The sequence below is a fragment of the Furipterus horrens genome, unplaced genomic scaffold (genome assembly GCF_987537825.1).
Source record: "Furipterus horrens unplaced genomic scaffold, mFurHor1.1.pri manual_scaffold_20, whole genome shotgun sequence".
In the NCBI taxonomy this organism is placed as follows: Eukaryota; Metazoa; Chordata; class Mammalia; order Chiroptera; family Furipteridae; genus Furipterus; species Furipterus horrens.
In genome coordinates this window covers 2,410,065-2,434,189 of record NW_028327190.1, presented here as the reverse complement: position 1 = coordinate 2,434,189, position 24,125 = coordinate 2,410,065, and the positions used below count along the sequence as shown (strand labels likewise).

At 38.5% G+C, this 24,125-nt stretch overlaps 1 protein-coding gene across 1 annotated transcript; it reads left to right on the top strand.

Annotated features, from left to right (window-relative positions):
• The first annotated feature begins 3,069 nt into the window (after nucleotides 1-3,069).
• On the top strand, nucleotides 3,070-5,818 carry LOC149990251 (heat shock transcription factor, Y-linked-like). Its single transcript, XM_090265506.1, has 3 exons — nucleotides 3,070-3,582; nucleotides 4,259-4,838; nucleotides 5,679-5,818. Exons 1-3 carry the CDS (start codon nucleotides 3,070-3,072, stop codon nucleotides 5,816-5,818), a joined length of 1,233 nt encoding a protein of 410 aa, XP_090121632.1.
• The last annotated feature ends 18,307 nt before the right edge of the window (nucleotides 5,819-24,125 follow it).

The window sequence follows — 24,125 nt, the reverse complement described above, 5'->3', positions numbered from 1 at the left end:
TACTGCTACAAGTGCTAGAAGAACAACGCCAAAAAAATGCAAGAGTTAGTATAAGAAAGAAAATAAGATCAGGGCAGAATTAAATGACATGGAGATTAAAAGAATAATTCAAAGGATCTCAGCAACCAGGATCTGGTGCTTTGAAAACATTTAAAAAGTTGAAAAGCTTTTAACCACACGCATCAAGAAAAAAAAAGAGAGAGGACTCCCTAAAAATAAAATTAGAAATGAAAAAGGAGGAGCTACCATCAATACCACCGAAATACAAAGGGGTGTAAGAATTTACTATGAAAAACTATGTGCCAAGAAATTGGACAAACTGGGAGAAATGGACAAATTCCTAGAAACATAAGCTTTCAAAACTGATTCAAGAAGAACCAGAAAGCATGAATAGACCAATAACAACCAGGAAAAACAGTAATCAAAAAACTTCAGGCACACAAAGGCTCCAGCTGGATGTCTTTACAGATGAATTACCTCCCATCCTTTTCAAACTATTCCAAAAAATCCAAGAACAGGTAATGCTCCCAAACTCTTTCTATGAGGCCAATATCATCCTATTTCCTAAACCAGGTCAAGACACACGAAGAAAGAAAATTACAGGCCAATATCGCTGATGAACATAGATACAAAAATCTTCAATAAATTATTGACAAAGCAGATCCAGCAATACATTAAAAAGGTCGCTTACCATAATCAAGTGGCATTCATCTCAGGGTTGCAAGAATGATACAATATTTGCAAATCATAAACATAGTACACCACATAAAAAAAATGAAGGACAAAATGACAGAAAAGTATCAATAAATGCAGAAAAAGCACTTCACAAAATGCATCACCCATTTATGATAAAATCACTACACAGAATGAAGTTAGAAGGAGCACACCACAACATAATAAGAGCCATACATGAGAAACTTAAAGCCAACATTATACTCAATGGGCAAAAACTGAAAGCCTTCCCCTTAAAAAACAAGACAAAGGTGTTCACTTTACTGCTCTTATTGAGAATAGTACTGGAAGTTCTAGTCACTGTGGTGAGACAAGAAAAAAAAATTAATAAAAGACATCAACTTGGAAAGGAGGAAGTAAAATCGTCATTATTTATAGGTGATCAGATACTGTACAAAGAAATCCCTATAGGCTCCACCAAAAGACTACTTGACGGAGTAAGTGAACATGGCAAGATACAAAGTCATTATTCAGAAGTCAAAGGCAATTTTGTACATCAACAATAAAATCTCAGGCCAAATGGTTGGGAAAAGTCCATTAATTAAAGCAACAGAAGAAATCAGGTACACAGCGATGCCTTAAACAAAAATGTGAATGCCTCTACTGGGAAAACTAAAGAACACTATAAAAAGATATGAAGGAAGCTATAAGTAAATGGAAGCATATACCGTGCTCATGGATTGGAAAATTTAACATTATTAAAATTGCCATGCTGCCCAATGCAATCTATATGTTAATGCATTTGCTATTGAAATACCAATGACAGGTTTGTCAGATTTAGAATCCTTTAAAAAATGTATGTGAAACCAAAAATGACCTAGGAAAGCCTCAGCCATCTTGAAAGTAGGAGTGATCACAATACCTTTTATCAGACTATAGCACAAGGCCACTGTAATCAAAACAGTCGGGTACTGGCATAAGAACAGAGATATAGATCAATAACTGGGTGATTGTCTCAAAACATAGACAAATATTAAATCATTACACTGTACACCTGTAGCAATACAATGTGTCAATTACATCTCAGGTTTAATAAAGTAAAAGATAAACTGTCTCCTAAAATATGAAAAATATCTAAATAATTATTCGTTTCTCCTGCACATATTAAATACTTCCCAAAATGAGAATAGATGAAATATTATGACTCTTGTTACAGCCATGATCATATAGACCTTCTTATTCTAAATAAAACGTGCTATTTTTCAAACAAAGATCATTCTTATGCAATTCTAAGATTGCTCTACAAATATGTGCTGTTTCATAATAAAACCTCTATGCTATTGGACCAAGGATTATTCCACACAGTCTTTTTATATTAATACAATGATTCTTGCAGTAAAGCCATGTTTTGGGCACACATACAAATTTTTATATAGCAATGTATTATTACTTATCTCTCACTGTTTAAAACCTTTTGCCTTCTCTAGAAATCTTTCATAAGTGAATATTTATCAGCTATTTAAAGACATAGAGTTGGATTCATTTCACTAACATTGCTATAAGAAATGTTTAAGTACTGTTTCAAACAGAGACAACTTACATAAGGAATAGAAAAATGATTTTATATTTTGAAATCTAAGTATGTTATATTTTAGTCAGCAGTAACAGAAGCACGGCTTTTTAAAAATTGAGGTAAAATACACAGGCTATACAAATAAACATTTTAAACTATACTACTTAGTGGCTTTAGAATCTGGGTAATGTACACCATCAGCTCTCAAGTCCCTCCATCTTTTTGTATCTTTAAAGGAAGCCCCATAGTGCTTAAACAGTGTTTTACATTTTCCCCTATCCGCTCCCCTCATTGTCACAGATCTCCTTCCTGTCTCTATGGCTATGACCCCTTTTTCAAATACAGATTATCCACATATTTCAGTTTTAACTTACAGAACTTAAGGAAACCATTGTTTTGTTTTAATAACTTCTTTGTTCACTTACTGGTCCTTTGTAATGGCATTCATTTAGTAAGACTATGTATACAGAAAGGAGGGAATTACTTTTAGTTTAGGGACCAATAAGGTTTATGTATTTATGTTTTATTTCTAAAAAATCTATAGCAGTGAGATTCTGCAGATCTCATTTTTTGGCTACTAAATACAGAACTGGCCTATATTAAATATTAACTGAATAAAATTTCTGGAGTGAGAAGGAAACACTAGCTGAATGATACATTTAGTTGCTAGGAGACTAGTCATTTTGTGACATCACAGCTACTCAGGTTCAGAACCACTATGGTTTGAGCAGCTGACCCGTGTAGGCCTGTCAAGACAGCCTTTGAAACGGCAGTGTTCAAAATAATGCCGATGTCGAGAGCAGGTAAAGACAAAGTTATTTGAGATGGCACATATTTCTTCAGAATTTCAAGATGTTTCCCCTAAAGAAGGATCAACTGATTCAGAAACCTCCATTAGACCTGCCTTATGTGACCACACATACCCTGGGGACTTGGACTTGAGGTCTCTGATTGAAGAAATTGCATTTCAGGCTTTGTGTGAGGAAACCTTGATAAAAATACCCCATTCCACATTGTGTGTCTCCAAACCAGATGAAGACAATGATTTTCTCTCTACAACCTTTCCCAGAAAACTGTGGAAAATAGTTGAAAGTGATCAGTTTAAGTCTATTTGGTGGGACGAGAAGGGAACTTCCATAGTGATTAATGAAGAACTCTTCAAGAAAGAAGTTTTGGGAAGAAAGACTCCTTTCAGAATATTTAAGACTCATAATATGAAAAGTTTAGTTCGGCAGCTGAACCTTTATGGATTTCGTAAAGAGCGACATCAGTTTCAAAGATCTGCTTCTCTAGCTGGCTTTCTGGCAGAAGAAAAAGGAGTCTCAGTGTTAAACAAGGTATTTAGAAATTTTCACATACAACTTACATAGGAAATATATACCATTTCATTTTATAAAAAAGTATGCTCACTTATATGAGCTCAAGCTATATTTTAAAAATCACATAAAACACTGTTCACATACTTTTCTAACTTTCGGACTGTTTGGGAATCAACAGTCAAGCTTATAAGAAAAATTTCTCATAACATTGAACCTTCCCATTGAACTCTATTTAAATAAAGTTCTTGGAACCAATAGGGGATAGAGTCTCAGTTACTGGAAATACACGACACATTTTCAAATGTGACACATAACTAAATGTCTGTGCTTAATAAAAAACATTTACATATATCGACAGTATACCTCTCAGTTGCAGACGTTTTTGGAACCAGGGACCAGTTTCACAGCAGCAAAATTTTCCATGGATAGGTAGTTTCGGGGATTGTGGGGGTGGCCATGTGGTGGAAGAATCAGTGGGTGGAGTTCAGGGAGTACCGAATGCCATGTAGCCTGATTCCTAACAGCTGATGGGTGTCCTCATAGAAGCCTGGGGGTTGGGAACACCTGGACATGTATTGTTTGATCACTTTAACGTTATGTGATGAAACTGAAATCTTGTTTTATAGACCAGGTTTGTTACAGTCTTGTATCTTGGTTTGAAAGGTCAGCAATTAAGATTCTCCTTTGTTTTCAGTTACAGTCCTATCATAATCCCAATTTTAAACGAGGCTGTCCCCAACTATTAGTAAGAATGAAAAGAAGAATTGGGCTTAAAAATGCTTCTTCAGCATCTTCGTTAGTTCAAGATTTCAACAAGAAGCACTTTGGAGCAGAGGATCATGTGGATAATGACAATTATGGTTTTGTTGCTGAAATGAGTGGGCTAAGTGTATTTTCACATTCCACAAACTTAAGTGAGCCTCTACTAAGAAATCCTTCTACCAGCCAATTAATTGCTAAGACAACTTCACCCATCAGAAGTGATTGTGCTGCTCTACCATCTAGTTTATTTAGACCATCAGAACAACTTGTAATGAATCAATGTGCTACCTCAAAGCAGTTGACCACTGCCCCTGTGCATTCACATAGCAGCTCCACTCAGGAAGATACCCACAATTTTAATTCCATTACAACCACCACTGCTTCTCAGAACTACAATATTTCTCCCTTACGGGGAAGTTATCCTGAAAGAATGGTGGAGCCTTCTACTCTCGCAAACACATATCTTCATCCATCAATCAGTGATAGTCTTCCTACTAACCTGCAACCAGCAGGCAACCCATGCTTCCCAATGCCAATGAGAACTGATGCATCTGCTGCCTCTCTTTTAAGATCAGCTCCTCAACTACCTTCATTATATACATATCATCATAATTACAACTGATCTACCAAAGAACTACCGAAAGCAAAAATTAAAATTTATGTTGATATATATTATAAAAATGTATGCAACTCACTTTTCGAAAAATAAATTGAGAGGTTCACAGTTATGGTTTCATTGTCCTTATTTTTGAAGTAGTTAAGAGTAAAACGATGCTTTATTTCCGTGGTAGGATATTTAATAGTTTTTAATGTGTTTTTGGTCATTAACAAGGATATTTAACATACCCACCTCTAAGTAAATTATATGTAATTACTGTTTAAAAGGAAAATGAAAGTAAACAAACCAAAAAAAAAACAAAAAGGAACTGAATTTTCAAGAATTGTGAAATAGTCCAGGATAAATCAAATGAGGGCCTACATTAGTGGTTTGTCAGAGTGACCGTTGACAGGATCCATGGCTCTATGTGCATTTATTTCCCCAAGTCACCCTTATCTAAGAGATTTCCTTAGTTCACAAGAGCCATGCTATCTCACAGTGATTGGCCCCATGCCACTTTTGTCTAATTTCACATATATACGAGCCCCTGTTGTACGGGCCGGGTGGGTGAGTTAATTGCCACCTTTCCCATACTGGTGGTTTGGGCACCTCCACTAGTGTGAGAAGGTGTATTAGTGATTCCCTAAGGCAATAGTGAGACCCTGCTAGAGATAGGGGGCTCTCTAGAGAAAAGAAATGCCAGGGAGGGGGCTGGTGCTTGAGGGCTGACTAGTTCTCACTGTTATGCCTAAAGCAGACTGGCAGACACTTGTAATGGAGACCCAGATCAGAGAGCTGAGAGGACATGACCAGGATGCAGGAAATGAGAGCTGCCTGGGAGAAAACATGGGTGATGTTAGAGGTGGAAGCAGCTGTCATGAGGGCCCAGGTTGAGACTGTCTCCATGACAGGATCAGAAGTACAGTTCCTAGACGCCTCAGAGAATAAAGATCATAGGGAGGGCCAGACCCTGCCCTTATTTCAGGCATGACTGCTGGTAACACCAATGATAAAGACTGAACACACTTGATTTTTCCTACGTGTGCAAAAACGGTCATAATCTTTCCCACTGTTCATAGGAATTATGATTATTTTCTAATAGCAGTCCCCTCAGTGTTGGTTTATAATTCAACTTGGTCATTTTAAATTTGTTATCAAAGTTATAATATGTTGTTTAATCACTTTACACACATATTCCGGAGGAACAGTTGCTATTAATCATCCTTTTTCCTTTGGGTATCGAAGCCATGGTAGCTACATCTAGTAAGTGGCTGCATACCTGTTCTGTTTGTGTTTTTTTAAACTTTAATCATATTTTCATGGAAGTGTTGGCAGCGCTTACTTGCCTTAAAGTACTTATAGCAAGGAGGGCATTAGTTCTAATTGGTTGTACATTCTCTTGAGCTAAGTATGGAGGACCTCACCCAATCAGCAGATGACAAGTGTGTGTTTTAGTTTTTCTTATATTTTCCTTGTTTCTTTGAACTAGCTGAAGCTTTCATTATATGGGATTAAAAGGTCCTTTAGCGTCTCTTCCTAATTTTAGTGGACCTTTTAAACTTTTATTTATAACAACAGTTGATCCCTGAACTAAGGCAAGAGTAGGTTGGTGAGATGGGGGTACACACATCCTGCACAGTCAAAAGTTTTGACTCCTCCTCCTGAAATTTAACTTATTGGTTGTCTACATGAACGTATTTTGTATGGTATATGTAGTATATACTGTATTCTTATGATAACATAAGCTAAAGAAAAGCAAGTGTTAATAAAATTATAAGATAAACATACAGTACTGTATGTATTTATTGAAAACATGTAGATGGACCCACACAGTTCACCTGTGTGTTCTTGAAGGGTCAACTGCACATTGTTTATTGTGAGTTTGTAGTAGACCCATTAGCAGGTAAGAAAGTACTCTTTTGTTCTTAGTATACTAGTACAATTGTTTAAGGCAACATTTTTTTTTAAATTGTAAATATAGCTGTATTTTATTCTATTTCTTCAAATTTAGCTTTTTAATTTTTCTTTTAATCTTTATTGTATTTTTCCATTTTTATTGACATAACCATGAAATCTGTATCTTCTGCTTTGCTAGTAAGTTTAATTGTATGGAGGATATATTTTCAAATACAAAAACCAGAAACAAGAAAGGAGAAGTTAGAACAGACGCGACAGAAATAGTAATGATCATACAAAGAATAAAAAAGACGGCTCTGGCTGGTGTGGCTCAGGGGAACAAGCACTGGCCTATGACCTGAAAAGCTACCAGTTCAATTCCCAATCAGGGCACATGCCTGGGTTGCAGGCCTGTTTCCCAGTTGAGTGCATGTGAAAGGAAACCAATCAATGTTTCCCTCACACATGGATGTTTCTCTTCCTCTCTTAAAAAAAATATGAAAGACTTTATGGGACACAATTAATAGCAGAGAAAATGCAAATACTTCCATAAATGCATAGCCTAACCAGACAGAATATGAGCAATGGTAACCTTTAAACAGACCAATCAATCAATCAATGAACAAACAATCAACAGTGGGGAAATTGAAAAAACTGCCAGAAGTCTCTCAGAAATACAAGTCCAGAACTAGATGGCCTCACGAGTGAGGTCTACTTACCGTTAGAAGAAGATTTGATACCTATCCTTGTCAAACTTCTCCAAAATGTTAAAGAAGAGTCAATACTTTCTAACAAGTTTTATGAGGCCAAAATAACTGTGATACCACAACCTGTTTGGCAAAGAAACACCACCAAAAACAATAACAACAGACAAATGTCTCTGATGAATTCAGATGCCAAAGTCCTAAACAAAATACTAATAAATCAAATACAACAATATATTGGAATCATAATATATCACATGGAAGCCTATATTTATTGTATCCTTGAAGAATTGTCCCCTTCTTAGTCTCTTGTTCCACCTGTTTAATAAAGCCTGTTCTTGTACATGTCGGGTTACCCCCTGTTATCCTCTGGTCTCCGTTTCCATGGGCTCTGTTTTTCTGCCTCTTTACTTGAACCTATGTATGCCCCCAAAAGCTGAAATGAGTTTCTTTTATATGTCATATGATTGAATCTTTGTTGTTTTTTTTTTTTTTTTGACGTTGTTCTTAATTCATCGTGCCACTCTGATCATTTGGATAGGGGAATTTTAGCATGCAAAGTAGTTATGGAATGGTAAAGTTATTTTAGTGCTGTTTAATTCTGTTTTAATGTTTTTAGCCCCTCTCCTTTTTGTCACCTCTTCCTACCTTCTTTTTGTGTTGATTTTCTGTAGTGGTGTGCCTAGATACCTTTCTCTTTGTTAATTGTCGTAGGGTTTTGCCTTGTGATTTTCTTGAGGCTTACTTGGTACATCTTAAAGTTATAACAGTGTACTTAATGAGGATAATAACTTAAATTCAGCTCACACTAATCTGTATATTTTTACTTCTCCTAAAAATGTTTTCTTGAAACAGTTTACCTCTTACTATATGTTGTGTTCACTAACAAATTATTGTAGTCATCGCTATCTTTAATGCTTTTCCTCTTTAACTTTGACATGACAATTAAGTGTTTAATGTTCCACAAAATTGCATTATCAGAGTATCATCCTTATTCCTATTAGCTCTTCTTTGCCAGTGTGTGCATGTTTTCAGGTTACTAATTAGTGGTTTTCCACTGCAGCATTTCTCGTAAAGGAGATCTAGTGGTGGTGTATTTTCTCAGCTTTGTTAGTTCGGAAAGTTCTCAATCACATCTCATTATATAGGACAAATTTGCCAGTAAAAGTGTTGATAGTTGGCTGCCGTTTCCTTTCAGCAATTCGAATATATTGATTAACCTGAAAAGTTTCTTGTAAGAAAGCCAGTATCTGCTGGTGGCCTGTGGCTTTATTCTTTTATTTTGTGTTGTTTATCTTTTGTCCTGCTTTTAGCATCACTGTTTGTAGTTGAGTCCACACACTTTATTTCAATGTGTCTTGGAGAAGTGGGTTTTCAATAGCATTTACACCTATTAGCTTCATTGTTTTCCATGTCCAGATATCTCCCTGAATTTGAGAACATTTTAGCCGTTATATCCTCCAAGTTAGATTTCTGTTCACTTGTCCCAGTCATGACTTCTTATTGTTGGACTCTAATGATTTTTAGCTTGATTTTCCTAATGGCATTCCATAGCTCACATATGGCTATTTTACGTTTTCATAATTTCTAATCAACTGGATAATTTTAAAGTCTGTGCCTTTAAATTGATGTTCTCTATTTTATTTTTTAAACTTTTATTCACTGTATTTTCAGCACCAAAATTTTCATTTGGATGTATGTTTCATGATTCTACCTCTCTGCTAATCTTCTTCTTCTGTGTATATATTTTTGTTTTGCTTTTGTTGACTTGTCCTTCTGTGTTGTTGTTGTTGCTGCCATTGTTGTTGCTGCTGCTGCTGCTGCTGCTGCTGTTTTGTAAATGATTGAGCTTCGTTAAAACAGCTATTTTACTATTTTTAATTTTGCAAGTCACAGAAATCTGTCTCTTTGGATTTCACCAGTGGAAAATGATCATGTTGCTTATATGGGGGCATGTCTCCTTCTTTAGTTTTCTCATGTTCTCCGAAGCCTATAATTGTTGTCTTCAGAGTTGAAGAAGTTGTCTCTTGCAGCCTTTACAAAATTGATTAAAGAGAGGAGTACCTTCTATCAGCACTGCTGATACGGGTTTCTCAGATGTTTCTATTGAGCACACCCGTTCCACGTTTTTACTTTTCTCGGGCGACAGAATTTAAACTTGCATGACTCCTCTTGATTTCACAGAGCTTGTTTGATGCGGAGAGCCTCCCTTTTGCTTTCCTTGAGCCAGTGCTGAAGGTTACAGTACATGTTTTTTCCCAGTTCACAGATCAGGCCATCTTTCCACATGTGTTTACAAGCTGTGGCAAAAACTCAGGCATGCCGCCATCAGGAGCACACCGAGAACTGGCACACGGTGAGCGGTGAGGCATGCAGAATGCTGCAAGTGTCCTTGCACATTTGGTGAGCCATCCCCAGTGGCTCGTGTGCAGGCCTCCCCATGATGTTCATAATGCAGTTAGTAGCATGTGTCTCCAGTAAGTGTTCAAGCCTTGTTGCTGTTCTTTCAGCCACTCACCACTTCCTGGGGAGCATTTACTCTCTCCCTTTCACCATCATGACAAATCTTGGGCTAAGAAGGGCTCCCATGACACCAAGCTGTGCCACATTGGGGGAGAAGTCACACTGTTCCTCCCCACCCCCTCTTCAAAGTTTCTAGTCTCAGATTATTTTCTTGGCCCAACAATGTGTTGAAACATGTTTGCTTAACTCTTGGACTTATACTGAGGATATCTTTTCTGCGGGTGTTTGTCCAAAAATTTTTTGTTGTGTATCCATTGGGGCAAAAGATGTTAAAAAAAGAAATTTTTATGTTGCCACTGGATTGCATCACTTTTTGTTTTTTTTTTTAAACCTCAGTAATACTCCATTTCCTGTATACACCACATCTTTTACATCTATTCATTTGTTGTTGGACTCTTAGGTTGTTCTTCTGTTGATATTGAGTACAATGCTGCAGGGGACTTGGGATGCCATCAGTTCTTCAAGGACCTGAGTGTAATGTTTTTGAACTTGTGGATGCAATTGGGAAGAATTGGGATGTATGCCTCTCCTAAATGGCTACACCATTCCCAGTATAAGCTCATCTATGCCATGTCTAGATGATTACATGGAAAACATTGATTTTTAGGTTCATGTGTCACTCCATCCCTGACTTCCGGAAACAACAATTAAAGCACACCTCTCAATTCTGTGTCCCCAAGTCTCACAACACCCCAGCTGGCATATTCATTGTAATTTAATGAGGACCTTTCATATGGTTTTCCACTGCAGTTGTACAAATCTTCATTCCCACAAGCAGTGTACATGGGTTCCATTATCTCCACATCTTCATTGTACTTTATTGGCTCATAGATAATGACCTCTAGAGAACCACTGGTGTTACCTCAAGACCTATGTATTGCTGTCTTCTTTTGTGAAACGGGTCTATGGTTCATTTGACAAATTTATCTTTAAGTAGATGGGCAATCATGGTATACTGGGGTTTACCATACAAGCACAATAATAATATTACAAAATACTACTACTAATATGTTTTATCCACATTTTAGGTGGTTAGTTGCATTTAAAATCCAGTTTGTCACCTTGGCTGGTGAGGCCCTGTGGCTTGAGCATTGGCCTGAGACTGGAAGGGTTACGAGTTCGATTCCCAGTCAGGTCACAGGCCTGGGTTACAAGCCCGGTCCCCAGTTTTGGGTGCGCTAGAGGCAACCAGTTGCTGTTTCTCTCACACATCAGTGTTTCTCTCCCTGTCTTTCGTCCTCCCTTCCTCTCTGTAAAAATTAAATAAAATCTTTGGAGGGAAAAAGTCCCAGCTTGTCTTTGTTCCCACATTCAGATAGTGGAGCTAAACCTCAGAAATATATTTTTCCAGCTACTACATTTTAATAGTGAAGCAGTCTAACAGTCAAACTCATAACCTTAAAAAGAAAGCTGTGTCTTTTTTCTACCTGATGCCTTCTGGGACCTCTAGAGATAACTTTGCCTAATCACAAACCTCACCCTACTTGCTGAAAACTTGAATGGTTTCCTCTGGTTTCCTGCCTCCATCTGTCTGTCCAAGTGACAACCCTACTTGTGCATCTTGCACATTTACCAAGACAAGCTTGTGATTATGACCTTGTCTCAGTGCTTTCCTTTACTTTCAGTGGTGAGTCTCAGACGGCAGGAACAAGCCCACCCAAGGCTGGGGAAAGGGCCTTTGTTGTATTCCAGGTAAATAAGCACACATCTCTCTGCACCAGGAACACCCTGAGAAGCCTCCACATACAGTAACAGCCTCTCAAGTGTGTGTGTATGCTCCACGAAGTCTCAGTTTAACTCATTTTTATGTATCTGAGCTGAACAGTAAGCCCATGGAGACCTTTACTATGGTAATGACAAACCTCAGTTAGTACCTGGGAGGGTGGGAGAGTTTATTTATTTATTCTCTTATTTTTCTGAGAGCCCTAGTGGTAGGATGGCAGAGAGTGGTCTTGTCAGTGCCACTCAGCATTCTGGGATTATTTGGTCCTTAAATTTGTCCTGCTCACTAGAACACATTGTTAAAATCAATGTTGGCTCCTGCTTTTCAAGTGTATTCAGGTTTTGACAAGTGGATGGAAATCTCTGAATTAATCAAATGAAATCCCCTCTGCTCACTTTCTCATCCCAGCCTCATGAGAATTTCCAGATTTTACATTTCATTCTACATGATCATCCAATAACCATAACAAGTCAGGAACTACTGAATTTCTTCAGAAACTAAAGGACGTGTATCCTTTGTTCACACTTATGACTCGCTACTCCCCTAGAGTGAGAAGGTGAATTTCAGCAGCAATTCTCATCTCCAATGGCAAAGGAGAAATTTTTTGTCCCAACTTTCATTACCATCTGGAGTTATGGTGCCAATGCAATATCAGGGAAAGACAAGTGAGGGAATTCCAACAGGTTTACTCTTTTGAAACACAGTCACGGAGCAGGATTTGATGCCTGTGTTTACCGTTTCTCAAGAGGCTCAGCATCCACTTTTGCATTGCGTATCGGCTACACAGAGAGACATCACAAAGGCGCTAAGGAATCCGATTAAAACTGTGGAAAGCACTGTTTGAGCCATAAAATAGAGCCTGGTGTTCTTGTTTCTGCCCTGAAGCTCCAAATGTCTTTGTGAGTCAAAGCAATGTTCTTGAGTTTTGCTCATGGTTTTCCAATAGATCCAGTGCCTTTTCTCGCTGAGATCGCACCCTACACTTTATCCAGATATGTCAATAGTTTGGTTAGAATACACCAGGCAAAAGAATAGGAGAAACTGATTTGTGCTCACTATGGAAAGAATTTATAGTTTTCTGTTTTCAAAGGGCATAAGCCTATGATCTCATTGCCTGAGTGATTGTCTGTACGTATAGGCCTCACTTAACCCTGTCTGCATCGCTGCCTCCTGAGACTCAATGGTTTGGCTGAACTAAGTGGCTGGGTTGGTGAAGAATGGGGTGGTCTGTGGGCTTCACTTTAAAACTGGGTTCTCTTTTCTATCATAATGGCTTGGACAAAAAGGGCCCAGAGGTCTGAGAGGGGTGAAACCTAAAATATTTCCCTCAGCCCAAACTAAGTATAATGGGCAAAGGGTTTTGGACAGGTGAGATGTGCCTGGCACACTTTCCTCCAAAGAAGTCCTTTTTTTCCCCTAATGTGGGACATTGAAAAATTAATCCCTGCCTTTTGTCATCTAGTGGTTGTGGATTGAATGATGTTTTTTAACCCTGTTGTCAAATCTGTTGCCCCCAGAACACAACAAGGATGCCAGCCTGTTAAACCAAGCATGCTGTTGTCTGGGGACAGCAACACCCCCACTCTTATTAGGGATTTCTGGACCCAAGGGTAGGTAGGATGATGACCATCTCCAGCTTGAAGCAGCTAGAGGAGCTTGAGACTCTTGCCCATTGTCCTTTATAAGATTATTAAGGGTCTTAAGTCTGAGAGGGAGGGATCGTTATTTCTTATTGTTAAAATAATCAATTTATCATTTATTTATTTAAAAAAGAAGAAGAAGAATATATGAAAGGGTGAAGCGGGAGAGATTGTATGTACGACCCATGGGCATGGACTTGGGGGGGGTTGCTGGGGGGGGGAGGTTTCTGGGTGGAGAGGAGCAAAGGGGGGAAAATTGGAACTATTGTAACAATATAATCAATAAAATATATTTTAAAAATAAAAAGAAAGAATTTAAGTAGAAATTACAAAAAAATAATAATAATAATTTATAACCTCCCCCCTCACTCCACGAAGAACATAGTTGGACTATGCCTCACATACAGCCCTCCCCAGTGTAATCTCATCTATGCCATGGCTAGATTGTTACATGAATGCCAATGACCTGCAGCTTTGTATTTTTCTCCATTCCCTGAATTCCAGAACCATTTAATGAAGGACACCTCTGAACTCAGTGTCCTCAGTCTTCGCATGATATCATATATGACTGTCCCGCCCCTGGTCAGGCATGTGGTGACCGCACGTGATATTCATGTGAACAAATGATCAGAGAAGGGATGTGAGTGATGAGGCACAACCGAGCCAGGCATTTATGTAGAGCATGGCTGTTCTGTTTTATAGCTTCATTTTCTTTAGTGCAAATTAGAAAGCGGCTGTGGGTGAGAGAGGCATGATAAATACCCCTTGCGTGTCATCCAGTATCATCCAGTGGCCCCTTCTTGGAGGAAAAGACTGTCTCCTTTGAGGGAGGCATGAGTTTCATATGCCAAATATTTCAAATCAAGGTGACTGCAATTTGACAAATATGGTGTACCATAGACACTGCTAAGTTAATCTCATTAAGTGTACTAGTAAAATTACAGTAATGTAAGGGGATGATATTTCAGAGATACAACCTGCAGCACTATAAGCATTAGGTTTCCTCTCATTTACCTCAAAGAAACCCAACAGAAAAGAAAAATATTACAAATTTAGCAAAGTATTAACTCTGCTGGATAATACGCCAAATTTATTAAGCCAAATAAATCAAGGGAAGTAGATTTCAATCTTCTTTCTTTTTTGTAGCAATAGCAATGGTACTGTTTTATGAAAGTGGGGGAAAAGTCCCTTTCAGAGGAACGTATTGAAGACCTTTTATTTTTCTTTTCTTTTTTTTCCTAAAGAGCAATGAGAACAAAACTTTGTTGGAAATTTGTATCATAGCAAAGAATTTGGATAAAAGGTGAGGTCAGTGAACAACTGTTGGTTATACAAATGTATTTTTTTAAAAGTCTTTCTTTTCTGGCTTAGGGTTTTATTTATGTGCTTATTTTTTATACACTTGGCCATGTATAATTTTATTTTACATGTTCTATTTTAATTTTAACTTATTTATTATTAATTTGATTAATTAATTACTTAATTTTAATTTTAATTTATTTTTTCTCATTTTTTAAGTTTTGTTGTTGGTCAATACATTTGTCCCTAATTTTCCCCCATTGTTCTCCCCACCTCGCCCATTCCCCTGCTCCCAGTCAATCCCCATTCTGTTGTTCATGTCTATTGGTCCTTTATACTTGTTCTTTGATTAGACCCCTGCTCTTCTTTCCCTCGTTTTCCCCTCCCCTCTGCTCACTGTCAGTGTGTTCCTTATTTCAAAGTCACTGGTTCTATTTTTCTCCTTTTTTTTTTTTTAATTAGGTTCTGCTTATAGGTGAGATGATATGGGATTTTTCTTTCGGCACCTGGCTTATGCCACTTAGTATAATACTCTCCAGTTTAACCCATGTTGTAACGCAGGGGAGGAATTCTTTCTTTCTTTCTGCAACATAGTATACCATCATGTAAACATACCACAGTTTATTGATCCATTCATCTTCTGATGTTCAGTTAGGCTGTTTCCAGCACTTGGCTATTGTAAATAATGTTGCTATCAACATAGGGGTGCATAGGTTCTTTTGAATTGATGTTTCAGGATTCTTTGAGTATCGTCCCAGCAGCGGAATTGCTGGATCAAAAGACAGCTTCATTTTTAGTTCTTTGAGGAGATTCATACTGTTTTCCACAGTGGCTGCATCAGTGTGCATTCCACCAATAGCACACTAGGGTTTGTCTTTCTACTCATCCTCACCAGCACTTGTTGTTTGTTGATTTGTTAACGATGGCCATTCTTGCAGGTGTGAGATGGTATCTCAGTGAGGTTTTAATGCGCATCTGTCTGATCGTTAGTGATGTTGAACACCCTTCCATATGTCTATGGGCCCTCTGTATGTCCTCTTTGGAGAAGTGTTTGTTCAGGTTCTTTGCCCATTTTTTAGTTGGGTGTTTGTTTTCTTGATGTTGAGTCATATAAGTTCTTTATATATTTTGGAGATCAGTCCCCTGTCTGTGATGTCATTGGCAAATATGTTTTCCCATATGGTTGGTTTTCTTTTCATCTTGCTGATCTTTTCTTTTGCTGAGCAGAAACTCTTTAGTTTGATGTAGTCCCATTTGTTTATTTTTTTCTTTAGTTCTCTTGCCTTAGGAGATGTATCCGTGAAGATATTGTTACGTGAGATATCTGAAATTTTCCTGCCTACGTTTTCCTCTAGGGCTTTTATGATATCACAGCTTACATTTAAGTCTTTGATCCATCTTGAGTTTATTCTCGTGTGTGGTGTAAGTCGTTTGCCTAGTTTCATTTTATTTGCAAGTCCCTGTCCAGTTCTCCAGCACCATTTGTTAAAGAGGCTCTTCTCACTCCATTTTATGTTCCTTCCTCCTTTATCAGAGATTAGTTGACCATAGAGGCCTGGGTTTATTTCTGAACTCTATATTCTGCTCCACTGATCTATATGTCTCTTTTATGCCAGTACCAGACTGTTTTGATCACAGTGGCTTGGTAGTATTGTTTCATATATGGTGTTGTGATTCTTCCTGCTGTGTTCTTCTGTCTCAAGATTGCTTTTGCTATTTGGGGTCTTTTATGGTTCCATAAGAATTTTTGAAGTATTTGTTCTAGGTCTGTGAAATATGTCATTGGTATTTTAATAAGGATTGCACTGAATCTGTACATTGTTTCTGGTAGTATGGCCATTTTGATGATGTTGATTCTTCCCATCCAAGAACATGGTATTTGCTTTCATTTATTTGTGTCTTCCTTAATTTCTTTCTTCAGAGTTATGTAATGTTCAGAGTAAAAGTCTCTTATCTCTTTGGTTAAGTTTACTCGTAGGTACTTTATTTTTCTTGTGGCTATAGTAAATGTTTTTTGTTTTTTTTTTTGTCTATGTTTCTGACATTTTATTGTTGGTGTACAGAAGTGCCTTAAATTTCTGTATATTTATTTTGTACCCTGCTATTTTGCCAAATTCACTTATTATATCGGGTAGTCTTTCAGTGGAGTTTACAAGGTTTTCTAGGTATACTATCATGTCATCTGCATATAATGATAGTTTAACTTCCTCTTTCCCAATTTGGATGCCTTTTATTTCTTTGTCTTGTCTGATTGCTGTGGCTCAGACTTCCAACACTATGTTGAATAGGAGTGGAGAGAGTGGACAGCCTTGTCTAGTTCCTGATTTCAGGGGGAATGCTTTCAGTTTTAGTCCATTGAGTATGATGTTGGCTTCAGCTTCTCATATATAGCCTTAATTATGTTAAGGTATGCTCCCTCTATTTCCTCTTTGCTGAGTGTTTTCGTCATAAATGGGTGTTGTACTTTATCAAATGCTTTTTCTGCATCTATTGATATGATCATGTGATTTTGTCTTCTTTTTCGTTTAGGTGATGTATTATATTTATTGATTTGCAAATATTAAACCATTCTTGCATCCCTGGGATGAATCCCACTTGATCGTGGTGTATGATCTTTTTGATGTATTCCTGGATACTGTTTGCCAATATTTTGTTGAGAATTTTAGCATCTATGTTCATCAATGATATTGGCCTGTAGTTTTCTTTCTTCTGTCTTCACCTTGTCTTGGGATTAGGGTAATACTGGCTTCATAGGAAGAGTTTGGGAATTTTCCCTCTTCTTGGATTTTTTGGAATAGTTTGAGGAGGGTAGGAGTTAGTTCTTCCCTAAATGTTTTGTAAAATTTGCCTGTGAATCCATCCCGTACAGGCCTTTTGTGTGCAGGGAGATTTTTGATTACTGTTCTAATATCCTTCTTTATTATTGGTCTGTTGAGATTTTCTACTTCTTCTTGATTCAGTTTTGGAAGGTTATATGTTTATAGAAATTTGTCCATTTCTTCTAGGTTGTCATATTTCTTACCACACAGTTGTTTCTAGTAATTTCTCACTATCGTTTGTATTTCTGTGGTGTGAGTCGTGATTTCTTCTCTTTTATTTCTGATTTTGTTTATGTGAGTCTTCGCTCTCTCTCTCTCTCTTTTTTTTTTTTTTTTATGAGCCTGGGTAAAGGTTTGTTGATTTTGTTTATTTTTCGAAGAACCAGCTCCTAGTATTGTCGATCTTTTGGGTTGTTTATTTAATCTCCATGTCATTTAATTCTGCTCTGATCTTGATGATTTCCTTCCTTCTTCTTGCCCTAGGCTATGTTTGTTGCTGTTTTTCTAGTTCTTGTAGCTTTGGAGTTAGATTTTTTATTTGAGATTTTTCTTGTCTTTTCAGATATGCCTGTATTGCTATGAACTTCCCTCTTAGGACTGCTTTTGCAGTGTCCCATGGGATTTGGGCTCTTGTGTGTTCATTATCATTACATTCCAGAAATTTCTTGATTTCTGATGTCATTGTTAACCCATTCATTATTTAATAGCATGTTATTCCTTCTCCATGAATTTGGGAGTCTTTCATTTTTTTCTCTGAGGTTGATTTTGAGTTTCAAGGCATTGTGGTCTGGAAAGATGCTTGATATAATTTCAATTTTCTTGAGTTTGCTGAGGCTTGTTTTGTGTCCTATCATGTGGGCTATCTTTGAAGATGTCCCGTGTGCATTCGAAAAGAATGTATATTTTGATTCTTTGGGGTGGAAAGTTATATATATTACCCTGGCTGGTTTGGCTCAGTGGATTGAGCGTCGGCCTGCGAGCTAAGTGTCGCTGGTTCGATCTTCCAGTCAGGGCACATCAGAGAAGGAAAACTCTGACTCCAAAAAACCTCCGCTGCCTTGCGGCATACCTCTTCAGAGGAAAGGCTAAGGGAGTAAACCCCGACAGAAAATCCGGAGCCGGAGTCCCTAAGGCGGTTTGATGTTGTAGTCAACACCGGCAACTCCTGCGGCGCACCTGAAGCCAAGCTGTATTGACTCCGTCTTTCCCTTGGACCCTTCAGCTGCGAAGAGAGGGGGGGGGGTCTGCTGCATGGGCAACAGCAGACCCTCCATATCACCCTGCCCAGGCTCTGCAGCTTCAGCTCCACTGGAGAGGACACTCCAGCGTCATCGCAAGATGTCGATTCAACACGGGAGGAGACAGATACCGTGTCACTCCCGAGTCGGACTGCACAACCATTCTCGGCGGTGCAGGTAGACTCTTAAGAAGCTACACCATCGTCTCTCGAGACGGACGGCTGCCGACGATATATCAGTTAAGTCCATGTGATTTAGTGTGTTGTTCAGTGCCCGTATATCCTTGGTGTTTCTTTGATTCTACGATCTGTCTATTGTCGATAATGGAGTGTTAAAGTCCCCTACTATGAGTGTGTTGCTGTTAATATCCTTCTTGTGGTCTTCTAGTATTTGCTTTATGTATTTGGGAGCTCCTATGTTGGGTTCATATCTGTTTATTGGTGTTATGTCTTCTTGACGGATTGTTCCTTTAAGTATTACGAAATGTCTTTCTTTGTCTCTTTTTATTGCCCTTGGTTTGATATCCGTTTTGTCTGATATGAGGACTGCTACTCTGGCTTTTTTTTTTTTTTTCAGGTCTGTTTGCCTGGAATATATTTTTAAATCACTTTACTTTCAGTCTATGTAAATCTTTTGTTTTGAGGTGTGTTTCCTGTAGACAGCAAATATGTGGGTCCTGTTTTCTTATCCATTCTGTTACCTTATGTCTTTTAATTGGAGCATTTAATCCATTAACACTTAAAGTTATTATTCACAGACATTTATTCATTTCTCTTTGTACCTGTGTTCCTCTCCTCCTTTTTTTTTTCTTCTTTTTCTTAAAACAAACCCCTTAGCTTCTCTTGCAATGCTGGTTTGGTGGAGATGTAGTCTTTGAGTCTTCCTTTGTCTGGGAAACTCCTTATTTCACCTTCCATCTTGCATGAGAGCCTTGCTGGGTCGAGTATTCTTTGTTCTAGGCCTTTGTTTTTCATTGCTTAAAATATTTTTGACCATTCCCTCCTGGCTTGTAGTGTCTCTGTTGAGAAGTAGGTCGATAGCCTTATCGGAGCTACATTGTATGTTATTTGCTGTTCTTCTCTTGCTGCTTTTAGGATTCTCTCTTTGTCTTGGAATGTTGCCTTTTTAATTATGATGTGCCTTGGAGTGGGTTTTGGGGGGTTCCTCTTCATTGGAACTCTCTGTGCTTCCTGAACTTGCATAACTTTCTCTCTCATCAGTTTGGGAAAATTTTCTGTCATTATTTCTCCTATCAGCTTTTCTATTCCTCGTTCCTTTTCTCCTTCTTCAATTTCAATTACTCTGTTGTTGTTTTTCCTCATGCTATGCTGTAACTTCCTTACATTTTATTCATACTTTTTAAATCTTTTTTCATTTTGTTGTATTGCCTGGTAGTTTTTTTCTACATTATCCTCTAGCTCACTGACCTGATCCTCTGCCTCGTTTAGTCTGCTTTTGATTGATTCTACTGTGTTTTTCAGTTCAGATGTTGTGTTCTTCATTTCTTCCTGGTTCTTGTTCATGGTTTCTATGTGTTTTATTTTTTATTTTTTATTTTTTATGCTGGTGTAGTTCTCTGCAAGTTCCCTGTAATTTTCTTGCAGCTATTGGTAACTTCCTTGGAGGTTGTCATAGTTGTTTTTGGTGTTGTTGTGTATATTGAGCTTCTTCACTACCATTGTTTTGAATTCCGTGTCTGACATTTGGGCTATGTCTATTCCATCTACCTCTCTTTCTGGGGATTCCTCTTTTCTTTTCATTGAGAGGTTGTTTCTGCACCTTACCATGTTGGATTCTTCTGTTTGTTTTGGTTTTTTTTTTTTTTTTTGGATTTTTCTGCTTTGACTTCCCACCTTTGTGGTATGAGATTCTCTATAGGAGACCTGGGGGTTTCAGTGGTGCAGTCTCTTTTATCTCCTGAGCCTAATTTTCTTGGGGTACCCTTTATGTCGTTTGTTTATGGTCTCTGGTTATATTTCAGATGCTCTTTGGTAGGATCTTGCTTCTGGCTAGTTGATTGAGAGTCACTCTGTCCACTTTTTCTTGAGTTCTTTTGTGGTGATGCTGTTAAAAACATAAAGACACAGCCCGGAGAGGAGACCCACACCCTTAAAAATATCCCCCACACTCTATCCTGCTATCGTCAGCCAATGAGCTAGTATTAATATAAATGTAGAGAGATAAGAGCTTTTACACTATAGGAAGAATAAATAAGAGTTGTTTTTAGTGAGGAAAAATGTGATTTTTGAGAGAGGGGATGATAGATTCATAATAGTTGAGACTGTGCAAGACAGTAGGTTATATTTACATTGTATGTTAATAACGCTAGAAGAAAAGGAGGGAATAATGCAGAATATAGTAAGAAAGTGGGATTGTATAGTATTAGATTTATATAATAGTTATATTCCATTTATTTAGTGTGAAAGGGAGGCTAAACTAGACATACAAACGAATAAACAAAAACTGAAGAGGAAAGATGAGAAGGAGAGAGTGTATGAAACAAATTAGAGATATAGTTTTCTAAAGAAAAATGTTTTAAAACAAGTAAAGATTAAAATTAAATTTAAAATTAAATATAATAAATTTTAAAAAATTAAAATAAAATAAAATACAAATAAAAAACTAAAATAGAACTAAAAATTTTAAAAATATATAAAAAAATTTTTCACTCAGTTCAGCCTACGTGTGTCATCTTATTTTTCTGCATCCACAGCTGGTCTAATGATGTGGGCCAGAGGTTCCTGTTCCTTGTAGCAGAGGTGGGTGCCCGCAGTAGCAGGAGCGGTGTGTTACTTTGGCGCCTGTTGGAGCCGGCCGAGGTGTTTGCGCACATGCCCATGCATGCGCAAGGCGGACTGAGTGCTAGCCTCAAGTCTGCTGAGCCACGCTTGGGGAGTTGGTCTCTCACCTTTTGAGGCGGGGCCCTGGACACTTGCGCACAGTGGAAGTGAGTGTCGGTAAGTCACCGTGGCCCGCTGTTCCCACGCCACAGCCATGCACCATTCCCCGTTCGCACACCCGCCTGGGTGGGCAGGAACAGAGCCTGAGCAAGTGGTCTGCGCTCTGGCCTGGGGCCCACTGGAGCTGGGCAGGGGTGTCTACACACGGTCTTCTGCATGCCCAGCGGGCCCTCTCTGTGTCCGTTGGGGCACTGATCTTATGTCTGTCGGGGTGTGTCCGAGGGGCCCCTGGACAGGTGTCCCGGCGCACCTGGGCCAGTGAATGAGGGCACTTACCTATGCGGGCCCGTGCGACCCAAAGGGGAGGGTTGGGGAGTGGGCGAGTGCACTTCCGCGCCTGTGCTCCTCAAGAATGTCCCATCACCCCCAACCTTTCCTCCCCTCTCCACAGTTCACAAGAGAAAAATATAAAGGAAAATCATGTTCTCACATGTACAGCAGTATACTGTTTCTTGTCTTCTAGCGCCAATGCCACTTGGTTGAGTCCTGTCTCTGCCAGCGGGCAGAAATCCACTCTTCTCCAGATTCCTCTCTGGGGAAGCCAAACAGGTTGTTCCCAGATCGTTTTCTGTAATCCAGCAGTACCCAGGCTCAACTCCTGCCAGTGTCCAGTTGCTCACTGAGATGTTCTGTCTGAAATTAGTCCAAACTACAGATGGGTCTCGAGAGCCAGAAAGTGCAGCCTCCCCTCACTCCTCCGCCATCTTCCTCCCTGTCGGATACTTCTTTTGATTAGTGGACAGAGGTACAGAAGACTCAATCTGGCCTGATTTATAGACGATTCTGCATGGCATGCAGGCAATGTCCAAAAGTGGACAGCTGAACCGCTACCAACCCTCTGTGGGACATCACTGAGGATGGTGGTGAAGAGAAATCCTGCCAGTGGGACCTTCGATCAGTACTCCTTTCATTTTGCTTAGACGTTGAATTGGGTAGATGTTAACTTATTTCAATGCTATGGCCAATAGCTTTGCTGAATGGTCATGTTGCTTGAAAAAATATTATTGGATAAATTGTTGAAAATATTTTGGAAAAGAAGTATGTGGTTTCACTTGCCTAAATGGGCAAAACACGTTAAGGCAGTGTATGCCAGGAGAAGGTTCTAATAATCTCATAGATAGGATGATCCACTCTATCATAGATCGTATGATCCATTCACTCACAGGATAAACCCATGCTCCAGCTAATCTGTTTCTTCATCGTTGTGAGTGAGCTCATGAGAGGGTGATTCTGTGGGGGCTCAGGGATGTGGATTTTCATTCACCAACACCTATGCCCTGATCCCTGGTGGCAGCTTGCTGGATCCCAGGGGTACCTGTGGAGAATAAAGACCAAAACTAGAAAACATGTTTGAAAAATCCTGACAGGAAACTTTTCTAAATTGCTGAAGGAAAAAGTCACACAGGTTCAGGATGCATAGGAAGCCACAGTCAAGTTGAACCCAAAGAGATTCACACCAAAACACATAAAAATTAAAATGGCATAGGTTAGAGACACAATCTTTAGTCAGCAGTAGAGAGGTGGTTACTTACCTAAGAGATTTACCATACGGGTGTCAGCTGATATCTCACTAGAATCACTATAGGCCAAAAAAAAAAATGGCATGAAATTATCAAAGTAATGGAAAACACAGCATTGAATCCAAGATACTTTATGCAGCAAGGCTATCATTTAAAATTGAACCTGAAATAAAGACCTTCCCCAAACAAACAAACAAACAAACAAACAAAAAAAACTGGAGATAAAGAAGTTTATTGTCACCAAACCTACACTGCAAACAGAATACTAGTGCATTTGTTATAAAAAGAAGAAACAGAGAGACCGAGAGAGGAAGAGAGTGAGGAAATTGGTGTGAAGGGTGAAAATGACAGTACATAACTGCTTATAAATAAGTTTGAATATAAAGTTAAAAATGCCCTCAAAGCACATATGGTAGCTGAATAGATAAGAAAACATGGCCCATATATATGCTATGTACAGCAGACGCACCTCAGAATAAAAAATTCACACAGGCTGAAAGTGAAGATCAAATAAAATATTCCATGCAAAGAAAAAATAAACAAAAGCTGAAGTAACAATACTTACAACTGACAAAATAGACTTCAATACAAAGGCCATAACAAGAAAGAGGAAAGGGTCACTACATAACACTAAATGGAAAACCAAGCAAAAGGATATATACCTTATAAACATATATGGACCCACCCCCAAAAAAGCACCTAGTTATATAAAGATACCCTTGGTTGACTTTACCAGAAAGAATGACAGAAATAGTTATAGTAGGGGGTGTTAACACCCCACTGGCCTGAAGTGTTAAATATGATCTCAGACGCTGAAATAAATCTGGCAAGCAGGATGATTAGCCAGTAACGAACGGAGGACTGTGGCTCGCTCAGACC